At 35.9% G+C, this 15,207-nt stretch overlaps 1 protein-coding gene and 1 non-coding gene across 14 annotated transcripts; one reads left to right on the top strand and one right to left on the bottom strand.

The window, feature by feature from the left end:
• Nucleotides 1-3,910: 3,910 nt before the first annotated feature.
• LOC148861695 (uncharacterized) lies at nt 3,911-12,505 on the bottom strand. Of its 13 annotated transcripts, none has more exons than XR_016112519.1 (3): nt 12,358-12,505; nt 6,709-6,795; nt 3,911-4,769 (listed from the first exon to the last, which is right to left on the bottom strand). XR_016112519.1 is itself a non-coding variant. In XM_088982905.1 (3 exons), exon 3 carries the CDS (start codon nt 4,608-4,610, stop codon nt 4,197-4,199), a length of 414 nt encoding a protein of 137 aa, XP_088839031.1. In that variant the 5' UTR covers nt 4,611-4,640; nt 6,709-6,795; nt 12,358-12,505; the 3' UTR covers nt 3,911-4,196. The 13 variants fall into 13 exon arrangements, 12 of the variants coding, with proteins under 12 accessions (XP_088839031.1, XP_088839030.1, XP_088839039.1 ...); XM_088982905.1 differs by having other exon boundaries at nt 3,911-4,640; XM_088982904.1 differs by having other exon boundaries at nt 3,911-4,631.
• A 123-nt stretch (nt 12,506-12,628) lies between these two features.
• Nucleotides 12,629-12,701, top strand: TRNAE-CUC (transfer RNA glutamic acid (anticodon CUC)). Its single transcript has one exon. It is a non-coding gene; the product is annotated as a tRNA-Glu (tRNA).
• Nucleotides 12,702-15,207: the final 2,506 nt, after the last annotated feature.

Raw genomic sequence — 15,207 nt, 5'->3', positions numbered from 1 at the left:
ACATGATTGATGCAGCCAACCCATATAATTGTGATAAAGCCATCAGGGTTAAGTCTCTCTCTCTCTCTCTGTATTTACATGATCAGGGTACTCAGGTGGGAACAGAGCATGATGCGCAGATGAGGCCCATTAGTAGAGAGCTGGTTCTAGACACCAGGTTAAGATGAAAACTAAAGAGAGATAGTCCTAGTCTCCTAGACTCTGGGGGTCTTGGGGGAAGTGAACACTAGACGTAGACCCAACCTTTGGCGTTTTCAGGTTTCAGCCAAAGTTGGCCTTCTCAGATCATATCCATTGCAAACACGTTACTTTCTTATAAGCGTGGGTATGACTCTGCAATCAATTGGAAAATCAGTGATTTGAATTCAAAATAATGGTGGTATCACGTTAGTGTGGGGGTGGGGGTTTCAACTTTCAAACGTTTGCTTCTCGGAGATATTGAGGGCCACAGGCAATGGTTGCTTTTCCAAGCAGAAGAAATTGAAAAGTAAACTAGCTGCCCAAAATTCTTCCCTTTTACCAGATAGGGGACCCTTTGGACTGGTAATATGATAAAAGCTAATACCCTGCATCCAAATTCAGCCTATTCCAACGTCAAATGTTGATTGAGAGTAGAACACATCTTAAGGTCTTTGGTGCTATATTTCTTTATTGACTCTGGAATGGAAGTTTCTAGGTCATTTAGATAACCCATTCATACTTACCTAAACACAAAACTCAAAAATTTGGAAGCTGAGCCAAAATACTCCCATATACTTTCTTTTTTTTTTGGTAAAATCTACACTTGATAACCAACCAAACTAAAGTATGCTAAAGCCTAAAGCTAAACCTTTCTTGCTAAAATTGTGTAATTTGGTAGGTAATCTACCACTTGCATCAATCAACGGCTCTAATTAAACTGGAGAGATGTGATCCAGTGGCGTCTGATGAAAGGTAGAGTGATTGTTCAAACTTCAAAGTAAGTCTGCCAACTAAAACTAAGAAGCTGCATGCAAGCAACAGTTGTTTACTCTTCACAGCAAAATTGTGATTTTGAGTGACTACAGGGAAGTTTTTAGTCACTCTCACCATAATATTGTGGTGGGAGCCCTGTCACCTTCACTCTTTTGGTTTGCTTACAGTCAAACAAGTTAGAGGGGTCCTGAAAGTGCTTCATCTGCAATACCAATAGATATGAGGAATTGAGGAGCATGTGGAGTGTAGACTCCTATTTGTCCTCTCTCCCAAGGATCCATCGTGTCTCTTTTGTTTTATGTACAGGTTCGAACTGTGGGTACTGCAAAAGTGTTTCAGAAAGGCTGGACAGTTTTGGTAGGAAAATCCAGATGAATGCTACAGATATGTTAGTGATAGAATTTCTACAGCTCAATCAACTAGCTTGTGTTAAGTTAAACATCATTATGATTTTGAAGTATATATTAATTGAGTTCAAATCAGCACCTACAATGTCCCACAGCATATCCCTGCCATGTATTGGGAATATCTCCTGATAATAATCCCAAAAATGATGTGTCATCATCGAGAGAGGGAATGCGTTGTGGGACGTTGTGGGGGGATGATTTGATCTCATATTAATTAACTTAAACACATACATAAATTCAATATAAAATTCTATTTAGAAATTTATTGCCCATACAGTAAGGGGGCGTTCTTTTTTTGGATTTTGAGAGGGAAAAAGTTGGTCAATGGGATTTTGGTTCCCATTGACCAAGAATACAATGTTCTTTTTTGAGATTAATGTGGGTAAATAACTTTCCCACCTAGGGGGAAAGATTCCTACACTTAAATGGGACAAAAATGCTCCATTTAATCATGGATTTTTATTGTTAAAATTATCATTTTCTTTTTTACTTAGAAAATAAAAGAATATGAGTAAATACACATACTTGGATAAGTATTTCCCAAGAAAAAATTACTCAGGTAACTACATTTACCAGGTAACTTACCATAAAGCAAAGGGAGCCTAAGTGTATTGTGCCCAAGGCTCAAAGTACCATACCATAAAGCAAATTAGCTTTCAGGTTGCATGAAATAAAAAGAATTAGGGTTGATGTAGATTTCTAAAGGTTAATATCTTTCCCCAATGTTTGTTTTCGAATGAATTGACAATTTTAACTACAATGCATTGATGAATATGTGATACATTAAATCAAGATTTTAACTAATCATGTTTAAGATATCATATAGTCTACTTTTAATTGGTTCACATTTCATAAGATGTACTTATCTATCAAAAAAAAAAAAAATAAACATTTCATAAGATGTACTTTCACGTTTCATAAGGTATAATTTCCATCAAAACTTCAACAACTTAAAGATGTCAATTATGACGTAGCATTTTATCACCGATTTATGTTTTTAGCTATAATATAGTTTATGCACCTCATATTTTCACCAAGATTACACATGAAACTTTTTACAGCTTAGAGAATCAATGATTGTTAGGAGTGGCCATGAGGCTCAAGAGCCGAGCTTGAATAGCTATATACATACATTTAATAATAATAATAATAATAATAATAATATGTATAATAAAAATTTATATATATAATATTTTTATTTTTATATATAATAATAACTAATTATTATAATTCTTAATTTTTTAAATATCAAATAAAAAATATTTTTATATATAATTTTTTTATTTTATAAGATATTTTTCTCAAATCGAGATCGAGCTTACAAGCTTTTGACTCGAGTCGAGCTCGAGCTCAAGGTTCTAGTTCGAACCAAGCCCGAGCCTTGTACTACCTTGGCAAGATGAACTCGAATAGCTAACTATTCAGCTCGGCTCATCTCAAATCCACCCCTATTTGACATGCTTGACAGATGAAAAGTTAATATATATCAAGCATGTCAATACTTTAAACCTTGATTGTGCCCCTAATGCAAAAATAGGATACATTAACTTTGAAACTTATTACATAATTGAAATATCTAGCCACTTCAATTGCCTTAATATAATTTCACATCACAACCAACGAATTGAATGGGTTCTGAAAGTGATTTTAACTGCAATAGATGCAAGAATCATGAACCACTCTAGCTGTGGGGTCTTAAAGAAGTCTAAATCGGAGGACGGGATTCCCTGCAAGCAAAAACTCGGCACATACTCTGAAAACATGAGAACCCAGTTGTACATTGAGAACATCTCCCCTTGAATTTTACATACATGTACGGGAGATATTATTCCCAATGTGTGGTAGGAAGTTATGCATACTTTTGCTTCCAAGAAATCTTGGCTCCTAAATCACCAAAAGTTGTCTGTAACTAACCTTCACAGTTCATCGTTCATCTTCTGAAAGATTTGGCGGTCTCACGTTGCCTTGACAAAGCCCATATTGGGTGCCAACTGATGGTGGCTAAATTGGTAGGATATTTGATTCACTGGAGCTGAGATTTGGGATCAAATATTCAAATCCCACTGCCACTAGGGTTGGGGGGTTAAGGGGGTGGAGCCCCATGAAGCCACCAAAGAGGACAAAAATAGAAACAAAAACTAAGCTAAACTTTCTAGGGCTGTTGACCGGGTTGCTGTTTGACCATTCAACCTTTAAAGGCAGCAGTGAGAGTAGATCTCCATCGGCAGGAGTATGATTCGCATTCCTCTCAGAAGGAAAAAGAGAATCTTCTTGCTAGTAGTTAGTTGATCACTGTGGCTTGAGGCTTGATCGTGCAGGCTCAGAAAATTTGTTTAATGGCTCAGGCGCTCAGGCTCAGCTAAATATTATTCAACTTTTGTAACTTTCACATTTCAATAATCAATGGTGACGTTTTCTGCCTCTAATCCTAAGTTAGGTTAGATAATTAAGAGCATCGCCAACAGACTTGAAAGCATATAAACATGCTCAACCATATTGACATTATTGGATCTACATAATTCAAGTAATAGTCCCACTAAGGAAATGGATAAAAGAAAAAGAAAATCAATATCAGTTAAAAAATAAATTGTCAGAAGGATTGATGTAATGTTGAATGAAAAAGGAATCATATGATATTCCCAAGTAGGCTGACCCAGTTTGAGTCCAACCCAACCATAGTAATTTTTATGTTGGTTCACAGTCCCACGTTACAAAATCCGTTCTTAATTTTTAGGGTCAGCTTGGGGATGACATGAGTTTCTATTAATTCAAAAAAGGAAAAAGAAAAGCTGAACCCAACCATCTCATCTGATCTATAGGTTTTTCTTGACCATTCTAAGGCATTGGTGGAAAAATCCGTGAGTATGGAGAAATTACAGACTCCTGTATGAATTTCTTAGAATTATTTGGGTCAGGACTCCAACGGATCTCACTCATATTGGGTGTCTCAACAAATGCCAAAGTGAACTCCCCCACCTTCACTATTTTCCCCCTCTTGCCAGCTCTCAAGACAAGATTGTTCCTATTGTAAGAGAAAATGCCATTGGTCAGACGGATTATATCACCTGGCTCGAAGGCATCACACTCTGTCCCCCATAGCTGAAAGTGAACAGCAGCAGTCTCATCTGCAACTAGTGCCAAGCATGTTTTTTGTTGACCTTCCATTGTTATCTTTGCTTTATCGAGCAATACAAATTGTGCATTTATAACATTCAGTGCTGCTGGGACTATGTCTTTCAGAGCCATCATTTTGCTTGGGACAGTGAGAACCTAGCATAACTGCAGAGTATTAGAAGGCGAGAGTTGCTAGGCCCAAAAGGGGGCAACAAAACATGGTTCAGAAAATAATTGTTTTTTTAACATAACTAGTGGTGGGGCACGTGCATTTGCACGTGTGGGTTCTCCATTCTGAAAAATAAAAATGGGTATCTTGGTCAGCAAATAGGGTTAAGAAATAAAACTACATAATGTGGAAACTTATTCCTGTCTTTTAAAACAGTGAGTAGCTATGTTCCCATGCTCAATATATCAGAACCAAACAAGCACTCGGGATAAAGCTCATTAAGTAACAAACAAACGTGAAAGGAAAGAGTTTGCAATTACTTGACTTGTCATTCTAAATTAGTCCCATTAAATTAGATATTAGGACAAGATCTAGCTCTATTTCTGATTCACTTAGGCTATGTTTGGTTCGAAGGAAAAGGTGGGGAAAGGAAGGGAAAGACACAGAAACCAATACAAGGGTTGTAAAAGTTTCCCTTCCTTTCCCTACATCTTCCTTCAAACCAAGCATAGCCTTAATAAACACTAGAAACATAGATGTTAAGTACAAAATGAAGAAGCTACTCTTCCAGAATAGAAATAGATCAAGCCCATTGCCACCCTTCCTACATACACAATCAGCTCCAATAGATAAGTAGAAACAACACACTAATCCAAGGGGCATGTACCCAATACCTGTGTTCTTGTAGTTCCATAACTACAACCATCAAAATTTAATTTGACTTGATTAATAGATTGAGGATGTCAAATTCTGGGATCAATTTTCTAATTCCATAAATTTATTCAAGGGAATAAGAAAAACAAACTGCAAATCTTGATGGTGAAACAAATTTGAAGATTAAAAAGGCACTTGAAAGGCCTTGCGGTTACTTGACTTAAGACCTCTGGATTTAAGGGTTTAACCTTTTTCTCTTATGCACCAACTGAATTTAAGTTCCTTTGAACTGAAGATGCAAGGCTTGCGTTCTTTAGATTGTTTTTTAGTGTGTAGGGAGAAAAATTGTAACTCTAGCTACTACAATCATAAAAAGAAATTTTGAATGAGAACAGAGTCCACTAGAAAAATCAAATGCAGTTCAAAGCAATAGTCATATTCAATAAAGAAAAGGTTGTCCTTAAAGCAAGCAAGATCAGTTAAATTTTCTAAATATATTTTGATTCAATTAACCTACACTAAAGATTTTAATTAATAATCTATAGAGGGTCATCCATAATTATATGATCTTTTACTGGTGCAACTGCAAGTAAGATATTGAGGTTATTACTGTTGTATTCCTATCTATAATTACTCCTACTTTTCACTTTTCAGTTATATGTTGGAGCAATATCTTGGCCATTCTAGGTTTCATGAGATCACCACCTAAAGTTGATAAAACACTCTAACTTCTCTTTCCATCTAGAAAAAATAACCAAACAAAGGAACGACTACCCCATTCCTATCAATTCCATAATCGTCCTCTGTAAGGAATCTCTTGGAGTTTAGATATCTCGACTACATCTTTAACTGTTGCCTTGATGATTCCATGGCTTTTACAAAAGCTAGTTCCTCAATCCAGCATAAAATTGTAGAAGTCTTTAAGTGCCCAAATGAATTTCATAACTGATTCTTTTGAAGCATTTTGTTCGATTAATTTGAAATCCTTTAGTTTTTCTTTGGTCAAATTTAAAAATGTGTAAAATTCTTCTTAGTTTCCAACGGAAATCAGTTGACAATTAACCCAGTATTCCATTCAGCCATTAATGAGAATATCAGAAACCTACTTGAATCTGGAAGGTGATCCCTTTAACCAACCTAATTGCCATACCACACCTTTTAGCCATCAATGCATGTAAAACACAAACATTTCTATTTGTTGTCCAATAAGAGTCCATCAATTAACCATGAAATGTTTACAAGTAGCGCTAAGTGGATCATCAAAATGTTCATTTTGTTTGGTTTATAGCATTGAAACAATCCAAAGCATACCACGGGATCCTAACACCAGCAACACAAGTCCTGATACATGTTTGAGAATTAAATATTTGAAAGAGCAGAAAACTATGGATTGAGATCATGAAAACACACCTTTGGCCAAAGAGGATCTTTTCGAGCTCATATAATGCAAGTCAATTGCAAATTCAAGAATTGACCACAACTCAGGATCAAAAGTATCTGTAAAATTAACCATAAAAAACATCATCATAATTGCGACACAGAAAAACCTAGAAAATAAATAACAACTGGAAAATAAAACTTTCATATAGCTAAAACCTTAGGGTAGAAAGAGGAAAGGATAATTCATCAGATCAATTAATTATTGATTGACAACTAACAGGCTATTTAAAGGCAAATCTTTTTTTTTATTATTTTAGTTTCCTTTTCGTAAACTGTTATGACATTTCTTTTTAATGTATACACTTAGTGTGTAGCACCTTGTTGTATAGGGGGCTTTTGCCTTTTGAATACAGTATAAATGACATAATTTTACCTTTCCACAAAGAGATGCAGCTTTGTTAGGCAAATGGTTATGGAGGTTTCCTAAGGAGCAAGAGAGTCTATGGCATAAGGTGATAAGAAGTATTCATGGAATGGCAACAAATGGATGGGACGCTGGACTCGACCCAAGGGCTCAGTGGTTTTCTTCGTGGAAAGATGTTGTTGGTATCTTGCCTTTCTCCTATCCTTTCATCAGGTATGATGCTTGTGTGGGTAATAAAATTCTTTTTTGAGAGGACTTGTGGATTGGGGAATCTCCTCTTAAGGATAGATTCCCGAACCTTTATTCCCTTTCTTTGAAAAAATCTCAATTTATCTCTTCTTTTCGTACTTCTGGAGATTCCTGGGATCTGGGACTAAGGAGAGGTTTGAGGGACTCAGAAGTGGATTCAGCAATTGATATTTTTTCTCTTCTAAGTTCAGTTTTTCTAGACCACTCCTCTCTGGACAGTAGAGTGGGCAGAAACTTCTACAAGTAATTTTTCTTGTTCTTCATTTTTCAATGCATTGGTCCTTCCTTCTAACCCAGTTTCCTCTTTTCCTGTTAAAGAAGTTTGGAGCGCTCCAGTCCCCCCAAAAGTAAGGGCTTTTTGTTGGGAAGTGATTCTCCAAAAAATCAATACCTTGGAGGTGCTTCAAAGAAAGAGACCAAATTGGTGCTTGTCACCTCATGTATGTAGCCTTTGTTTGAGGAATGGTGAGACGGTGAAATCACCTATTAATTTCTTGTCCTTTTAGTGCTCTAATTTGGGATTGGTTCTCCTCTCTCTTTGATTGTAGATGGAATCCTCCCACAAGTGTAGCGGATTTATTTGACCCTAGCTTTTTCCGACAAGCAAAGAAGAAAGGAAGAGCGATGTGGAGAACAACGAGGGCAGCTATCTTGTGGGCAGTAAGGGAAGAGAGAAACAATAGGATTTTCCAAGGGAAAGAAAAATCTGCTCCTGAAGTTATTGAAGGGATCACCATCAATGCACAACATTGGCTGAAAACTCTTGACTTGTTCAAGGATGTCTCTATAAATGATTTGATTAGAGGCTGGAATATTTTAGCAAGATCTTCTACTTCATCACCTACCATACAAGCATTTTGGTCCCTCCTTTGCAATGTCATGTCAAATTGAACTTTGATGGCAGCTCTATTGGGAACCCTGGACCTTCTGGAATAGGGGAGAGATGCGGAAGGAAAAATCCTAGCTCTGTATTCTGGTCCAATAGGTGTGGGGGACTTGCTTAGAGATGAAGGTTTGGCGCTCCTCCAAAGGCTCAGATGGGCTAAGCAATTGGGTTTCCAATAGTTGGAAGTAGAGGGGGATTCAAAATTAGTAGTAGGTTGGCTGCAATCAAATAGTTTGAGAACGTGGTCCCTTAGACAACAGGTAAGGGAATTATTGAGCCTCACAAGGGAGCTGGATGCAAAAGTGTATTGGTCTAAGAGGTCAGCAAATGCTTTAGCTGACAACCTAGCAAAACAAGGGGTGAATCAGGAGTTTTTGTTTTGTGCAATGTTGTAAGATTTTTGTTATTCAGGGGTCACCTTTTACTTTGGAAGGTAACAGTTGTTTCTTATGGTTTTATCTAATGAAGGTTATCATTTCCTATCAAAAAAAATGACAAGACACAACATTCTCTGTAGGACCGAGGGATCATAGCTAAGAAAAAAGGGGGGAAATAGGAAATGAAAACCAAAAAATATTACTCATCCATCCAAAGCAAATATTCTCTCTTGCTTGGTTGTTCAGATTGTCCTTTTCAATCTCCTGCTTGATGGGGGAGGAGCTGAAAGATCAAAAATCTGGATTCATCTTTGCCTCCTCTCCCTTTGTCTTTCTATCTGACATTAATCTCTCAGTAATAGGAAAAGAAAAAATAGGACTCAAACTTCTAGTTATGGTTCAAGCTCTGTTTTGTGGCAAAGAGATGAAAATTGCAGCAAATAAGAATTAGGTAAAATTTCCAACTTGGCCACCATTAACCTTAAGACTTTGTACTCATAGCCTTAGTGGACCCCAGGTAGTTGGGATTAAGTCTACATTGAGTTGTGCATCGTACTAATAGCCTAAAGATACTAAATTTCCAATGGCCTTTGCTTCGATTAAAGGTTTAGTTTATTTGGCTCTGTTCTGAATACATGGAACTTCACTATTTTTTAAACTCCACAATTAGACTATGTTTAAGCAACTAGGCAAAAATTTAGAGTTCCAGAATTGACAAAAATGTTGGATTGGAACTTGTAGAATTGGAAGCACTAAATTCTATTTCTGCCCCCAAATACCATGAACCCAAAATCCCAAACATGGCGTTAGAGTTTTAATAGGATAATTGAAACTAGGTATGCAATAAATGAAGAGGATAAATAGTGTTCAAAATTCAACTTTGAAGCTAAAGAGAAACAATCCACTGCTGAGGACAAGCCAAGAGATGGACATAAAAGGCTTGAAATGGAACTCTATGAACAGATAAGTCCTTGTATCAAATAATTAAAAGTGTATCAAAAGGAACTTAAGAGTTTAAGTGAGGACTGTTACCACTTACTGATCTCTTGTTCCTTTGTTGCAGCTCCATGGGATTGGATTTTTGGGTTGTTTGAGATTAGGTGGACCTGCCATCCGATATTAGTTTGTTGTTCAGTCTATCTACTTTTGAGTGGCACACAAAGTGAGGACTGTCTGGGAAGAAAGAAACACCAGAATTTTTTCGGAAAAGGAAAGGAGCGTGTCAGAAGTTAAAGACTGTGTATTGACAAGGGAAATTCGGTGGTTGAAAACATTAAACCTGTTTGATATCTATTCCTTCGATGACCTATGGAGGAACTGGTTAGCAGTAGCTAATACTTCTACCAGGAAAAACAGACTTTTGGTACAATGGGAGCCACCTGGGGAGGAATTTGTTAAGCTGAATTTTGATGGGAGTAGCAGAGGTAACCCTGGACCCTTGGGTATAAGAGTAGTTTTGAGAAATAAAGACAGTATGGTCATATCCTTATATTCAAGGTCTGTGACTCTATAAGGGCTGAATTGCTTGCTGCGGTACAAGGTATCCAGCTCGCAAACCAGTTAGGGATAGAGCGCTTGTTTATTGAAGGGGACTCTCAGGTGGTGGTGGGATGGCTGCTGAATCTGGACTCTGTGATTTGGGGCTATAGAACCTCCTTAAAAAAGTCAAATGGCTAACAAAAAATATGACAGTTAGAGTCCAGTGGGTAGGCAGATCAGCAAACTCTATGACTGATTCACTTGCTAAACAGGGGGTTTTTCGGGACTCTTTATTTTGGGCTATCTTGTAATCATGTTCATCTGATCTCGTAATGCTGTAATCAATCTTAAAGGAAAGGTCACATCTCGTGCCTTTCCTTGGGTTGACTGTAACTCTTATTTTCTGGATTAATAAAATATTTATTTATCGATCATAAAAAAACTTAGGAGCTTAAAGAAACCATGTAATACTCCATCACTCCCTATAATTTCTCTTCAGTATATTTTAAGATCTAAGATCCACCTACCAAAGAATAAGAAAAAAGAAAAAAAAAAGATAACTATTCATAACTAAAACTAATCTGTTGATTGTTAATCAGGAAATACTGATAATACCATTTAATGACAACCTCCATCTACAGCATCAGTAAGAATTGATCTGTTGCAAGTTTAAGGATCTAGAAAAGCCAGGGAGAGGCCTAATAGACGACATGGTTGAAGTACTGATAAATGATTTGATGCCTCATAATTTAACAATGGATATGATACAGAATAGAATTATAGAATGGATAATTGGATATGGTACATGAACAGGAATCATATAGCCTACCCAATAAGCTGGAACTTCAATGAAAGCAACTCAACCAAAGCTTCAGCCCTCCAAAAGGGCCCTTAGTTGAGTTGAGTTCAGTTGCTTATCCCATTAAGCAGTCAATAAGAAAAGGGGGCCAGATAACTGGGAAAAGCACAAATCAAATAGCCTTTTCTTCTGCCAATAACAGTCATAATGCTTTATGAATGATAATATAAGATGAACCCTTGCTGTAAGGCAATCTAAAGCAGGGAGAAAATGTAGTCAATGTATTACTGAGATTAAGAAAATATAACCTGAAGTCACAAATCCTTGTTCTCACACCACTATTCAAATAGATCCTAATTTGGTCTATTTACAAAGCCAGCAATTAACTCATAAGCCAAGGTTTTACATTAATTATTGTACTTCTAGAATATCAAACAAAAATATTTAGGTTGATTTTCAGTAATTATTTACAATTTTTTTAAAGGTCTTCTGTACAGCTAAACCAGTCTGACTAACACAAACAGATGAATATTCAAGTATATACTCAGGTATTCTAACTACGATTTTCATATGCCCTCTAGGCTTCACTAACTTGTAGTTTCTGGCGTTTGCTTTGTAAGAAGCATTAGTTTTCTAATAGAAGAATACAAACAATTTTTTCATTCTTATGCTAAGTGGAGAACAATATACTGATATAATTTGTTTATGTATAAACAATATACCAATATCAATTGCAAGAACTATTCAACCAAAGCTTAATTACCGTATATTCAAATATTCAAGTAAAGTAAACATGCTTCACACAAACTCTTCAATAGAGGTAATTTTAAGTTTGTATTTGCGGTAGATTTTTTTATAGGAAAATAGGAAGTATGTATATTACGCCTCTACTATTTCTCTTAAGCTGGGGGGTTACAGTATGAATAATAGTTAGTTTTCTGCATTTTTTTCATCAAGTGCTTTGTGGAGTGGGTATCTGATTTTTGTTCTGGATGTGGGCACTTCCTTGGGGGGTTGTGTATGAATAATAGTTAGTTTTCTGCATTTTTTTCATGAAGTGCTTTGTAGAGTGGGTATCTGATTTTTGTTCTGGATGTTGGTACTTCAGACAAAATTTCTCTTTTCATACTCAAGTAGATTTTGTTTTTGAAGTTTATTTATTTATTTTTCTTGATGGATATGCAAGTGCAACAACGTGGTTAGGAAACCGGTGAAAATACGTCGAAAACCTAGGTTTAAGATATAACAGTTACAATATGAATGAGGAAAGTAAGACAGAGGCAAAAGTAGAGAGTTTGCATCAACAAGGCACGTATGCGACTACCGCAGAATTCAGAAAGAGAGACCTTCTACGTATTAACACTCAAAAACCTATTCTGCAAAACAAACAAACAAAGCTTCCGAAGAGAATAACGTTTCCTAATGGAGAGTAAGAAAACAAGAGATACATGTGAAGAAATCTTACTCTAGAACCTGCCAACCGTGTCAAGGCACGAAATTAAGCTTTAAAAAGATCATTCCTTTATCGATCTTAGCCAATGAATGAGTGGATAATTTCGGAAAGAAGATGCTTAGGGAAACGGATTTAGAAATAAAACAAGTAAATAACCTTCAACCGAAGCATTTAAGATTATAAGAAAAATAAGAAAGAGGAACATTTCCAGAAGCAGACAAATCACTATACAGCATACGATTGCCTCCAAATGAATATTTGATTTCTTTTTTCCGATCGTAGCTCCGTTGTAGTCTAGTTGGTTAGGATACTCGGCTCTCACCCGAGAGACCCGGGTTCGAGTCCCGGCAACGGAATCATGTATATATTTTTTATTACCAAAAGAGGAATGGGTAAATTACACTCCGACGGTCTGACTCCCGGGGTCAGTTAACCTTATTCAGTTAAAAATAAAAAAATTGAACCGAAGATTTTGATTTCGGCTTTTGGAAATTTCAGTTTTCAGTTTCTGTTTTCAGAATTAAAAATTTATATATTTATATAAACATATTATAATATATGTTATAATATACAATATTTTATGTGTTTTAATGAAATTTGGTTTTAATCGAAATAACTAAAAATTTCAGTTTCAATTATTTTCATTTTCTTGTAATTTAATTTCAGTTTTTATTTTTTTATTTCGGTTTTTAAAACTTCGGAATCAAATAAACGGTGTTTAAATGCCCAAACTACCTTTTAAAATTTAATTTTACCTTTTTTTGTCTTTAACTTGCAAAATCGTCTTCACCACCTTCCATCTCCTCGCTGCCTCATCGGTGCTCCCGGAAACCAGTGGGTATAGTAGCTTCATGCTCTTGCAGAAAGACGCATGAATGTAAACCATATTCTTCACGTGAGGGTGACTTAGATATTAATCGGAAGAACCAATCAAGGTCAAGTTCGTGTAATTTACCCATAAGAATTGAAATATTCACAAAAGAACAATAAAAATTTTAATACCTAGCTTCTTCCTAGGTTGTTTCTTTCAGAGGTTAAACAACCCTCCATCAATGAACTTTTGAAAGAAGATTAGGAGGCCCCAATCTCACCATTCCATTGCCCATCCAACACGCAATCTTACCATGATCACCACCTTAACCAAAATTGGCTTCAAAATGTTACGATTCATTTGTCCCATATGGATAGTATGGGATGCAAATGTAAGGTATTCCACATCGGTAATATGGGATGTTCTTGTGAGGTATATATGTGCTTGGGTTTCCTCCCTCTACCAACTAGCTTTTAGGGGTGAATTCTCTTGAGACACATGACACATACATTCTTACTCAAGCCCAATATCTTTTTCATCTAGGTTGATTCTCCTCAAATAACAATGTAGTCTGGTCTCTGTGTCTCCTCGAGAGTGAATGTTGACAATTCAGGCTTCGATGACCAAAATTTTGTCGTGCAGAGAGGGATAAAGAGGAAGGCATGAAACCATCCCTTGCTTAGAAGAATTCAAACTTTTATTCAAACACTGTAATCTTCTAATGTAGTTCAGAAATCTCATTTCGTTCAGGGCATGAAATCGTCCCTTGCTCGGGGAAAATTATCTAGAAGTTCAACATCTAAAACCTGTTAGAGTTAAGTGGGCCTCACTGCTGAATAATTCCTCAACGGAGAATCGTAACCCCAGAAGACATGTTTTTAAGGTGGCTAATTTTGGTTGATGCATTCGTTCAAGATCAAGGGTGAATTTGCCGAAGATTTTTCCTTTTTCCGACAATGATCACTAGTGAGAAAGTTAGATTTCTCACTGTTGGAGACTTTTCATCAAAGAAAGTTAGATTTTTTCCTTTTCCGGTGACAATTAAAGTTTTTTTTTTTTGGTCAATTAGGTTTTGAGAGAGAATGGTAAGAAAAAGAAAATAGAGAAAGTTTATGGGGTATTTTGGTGATTAACACCTTCTGTTATTTGACTTAACGGTCGGGGGGGTATTTGTCACAATGTAAACGTTTAAGGGGGTATTTGTCATTGACCCCATAGTATAGGGGGTCCATGTAATTTATCTAAAATTAATTCTTTCATTCGATTTATAGAGAATATCATTCCTTGGGCCGAAGAGTTTTTTTCCATAGAAACATTTGGTTTGGGTCCCATGTATTTTTATCACTGGTGTGGAGGACTGTTATTGGTTCCACAACCTATTACATAGTTAAAGCATTTCACTAATCTGGTTTCATTTTAGAACGTGTTATTCTTACAAGACGGTCACTTTAGAGGGTGTTATATAATGTAGATGAGAAATTGGGAGGTCAACAATATAGTTGTTCTACACTGTGGATAAAAATGGGTAGATTGAACCACACCACACCCTCATAGGCGTTTTGCAAGGTGTGGTGCAGTTCAGTCCACACTCTATGCTTCAGTTCCATGCATCTCACCTACAACGTGTAAGATAATTATGCTATTAGTAAAAAATATATAATATTCTATTTTTAAGTAATATACATTATAAATAATATAATATAATTTAACCATGAAAAATACAAAATAATGCATTTATATATGATATGAATAATTAAGATAATTAGTGAAAACCATTTGTTAAAAAAAGCAATAGTAAATCACAAAAATTAATTCAAAATTATATTAAAATTAGTAATTTTCCAAGAGTGATATCTTTTTATAAAATCAAATAACTTTATAGAAAAAAGATAACTTTTATACAAATTATACAAATTAAAGGAAAGGTCCACGATTTTGGAATCATCGATTTTGGAATTATCGAGTTTGGATAAAATACATTATGTGAAGTAAGGAATCATTAATTTTGGAATTGGCCATTGTGGTGTGGAAAGGTCCATGGGCTTTAACCA

The sequence above is a fragment of the Nelumbo lutea genome, chromosome 4 (genome assembly GCF_056320005.1).
Source record: "Nelumbo lutea isolate HS-2025 chromosome 4, American lotus-T2T, whole genome shotgun sequence".
In the NCBI taxonomy this organism is placed as follows: Eukaryota; Viridiplantae; Streptophyta; class Magnoliopsida; order Proteales; family Nelumbonaceae; genus Nelumbo; species Nelumbo lutea.
The sequence above is the reverse complement of the archived record's forward strand: the minus strand, read 5'-3'. Positions and strand labels throughout refer to the sequence as shown.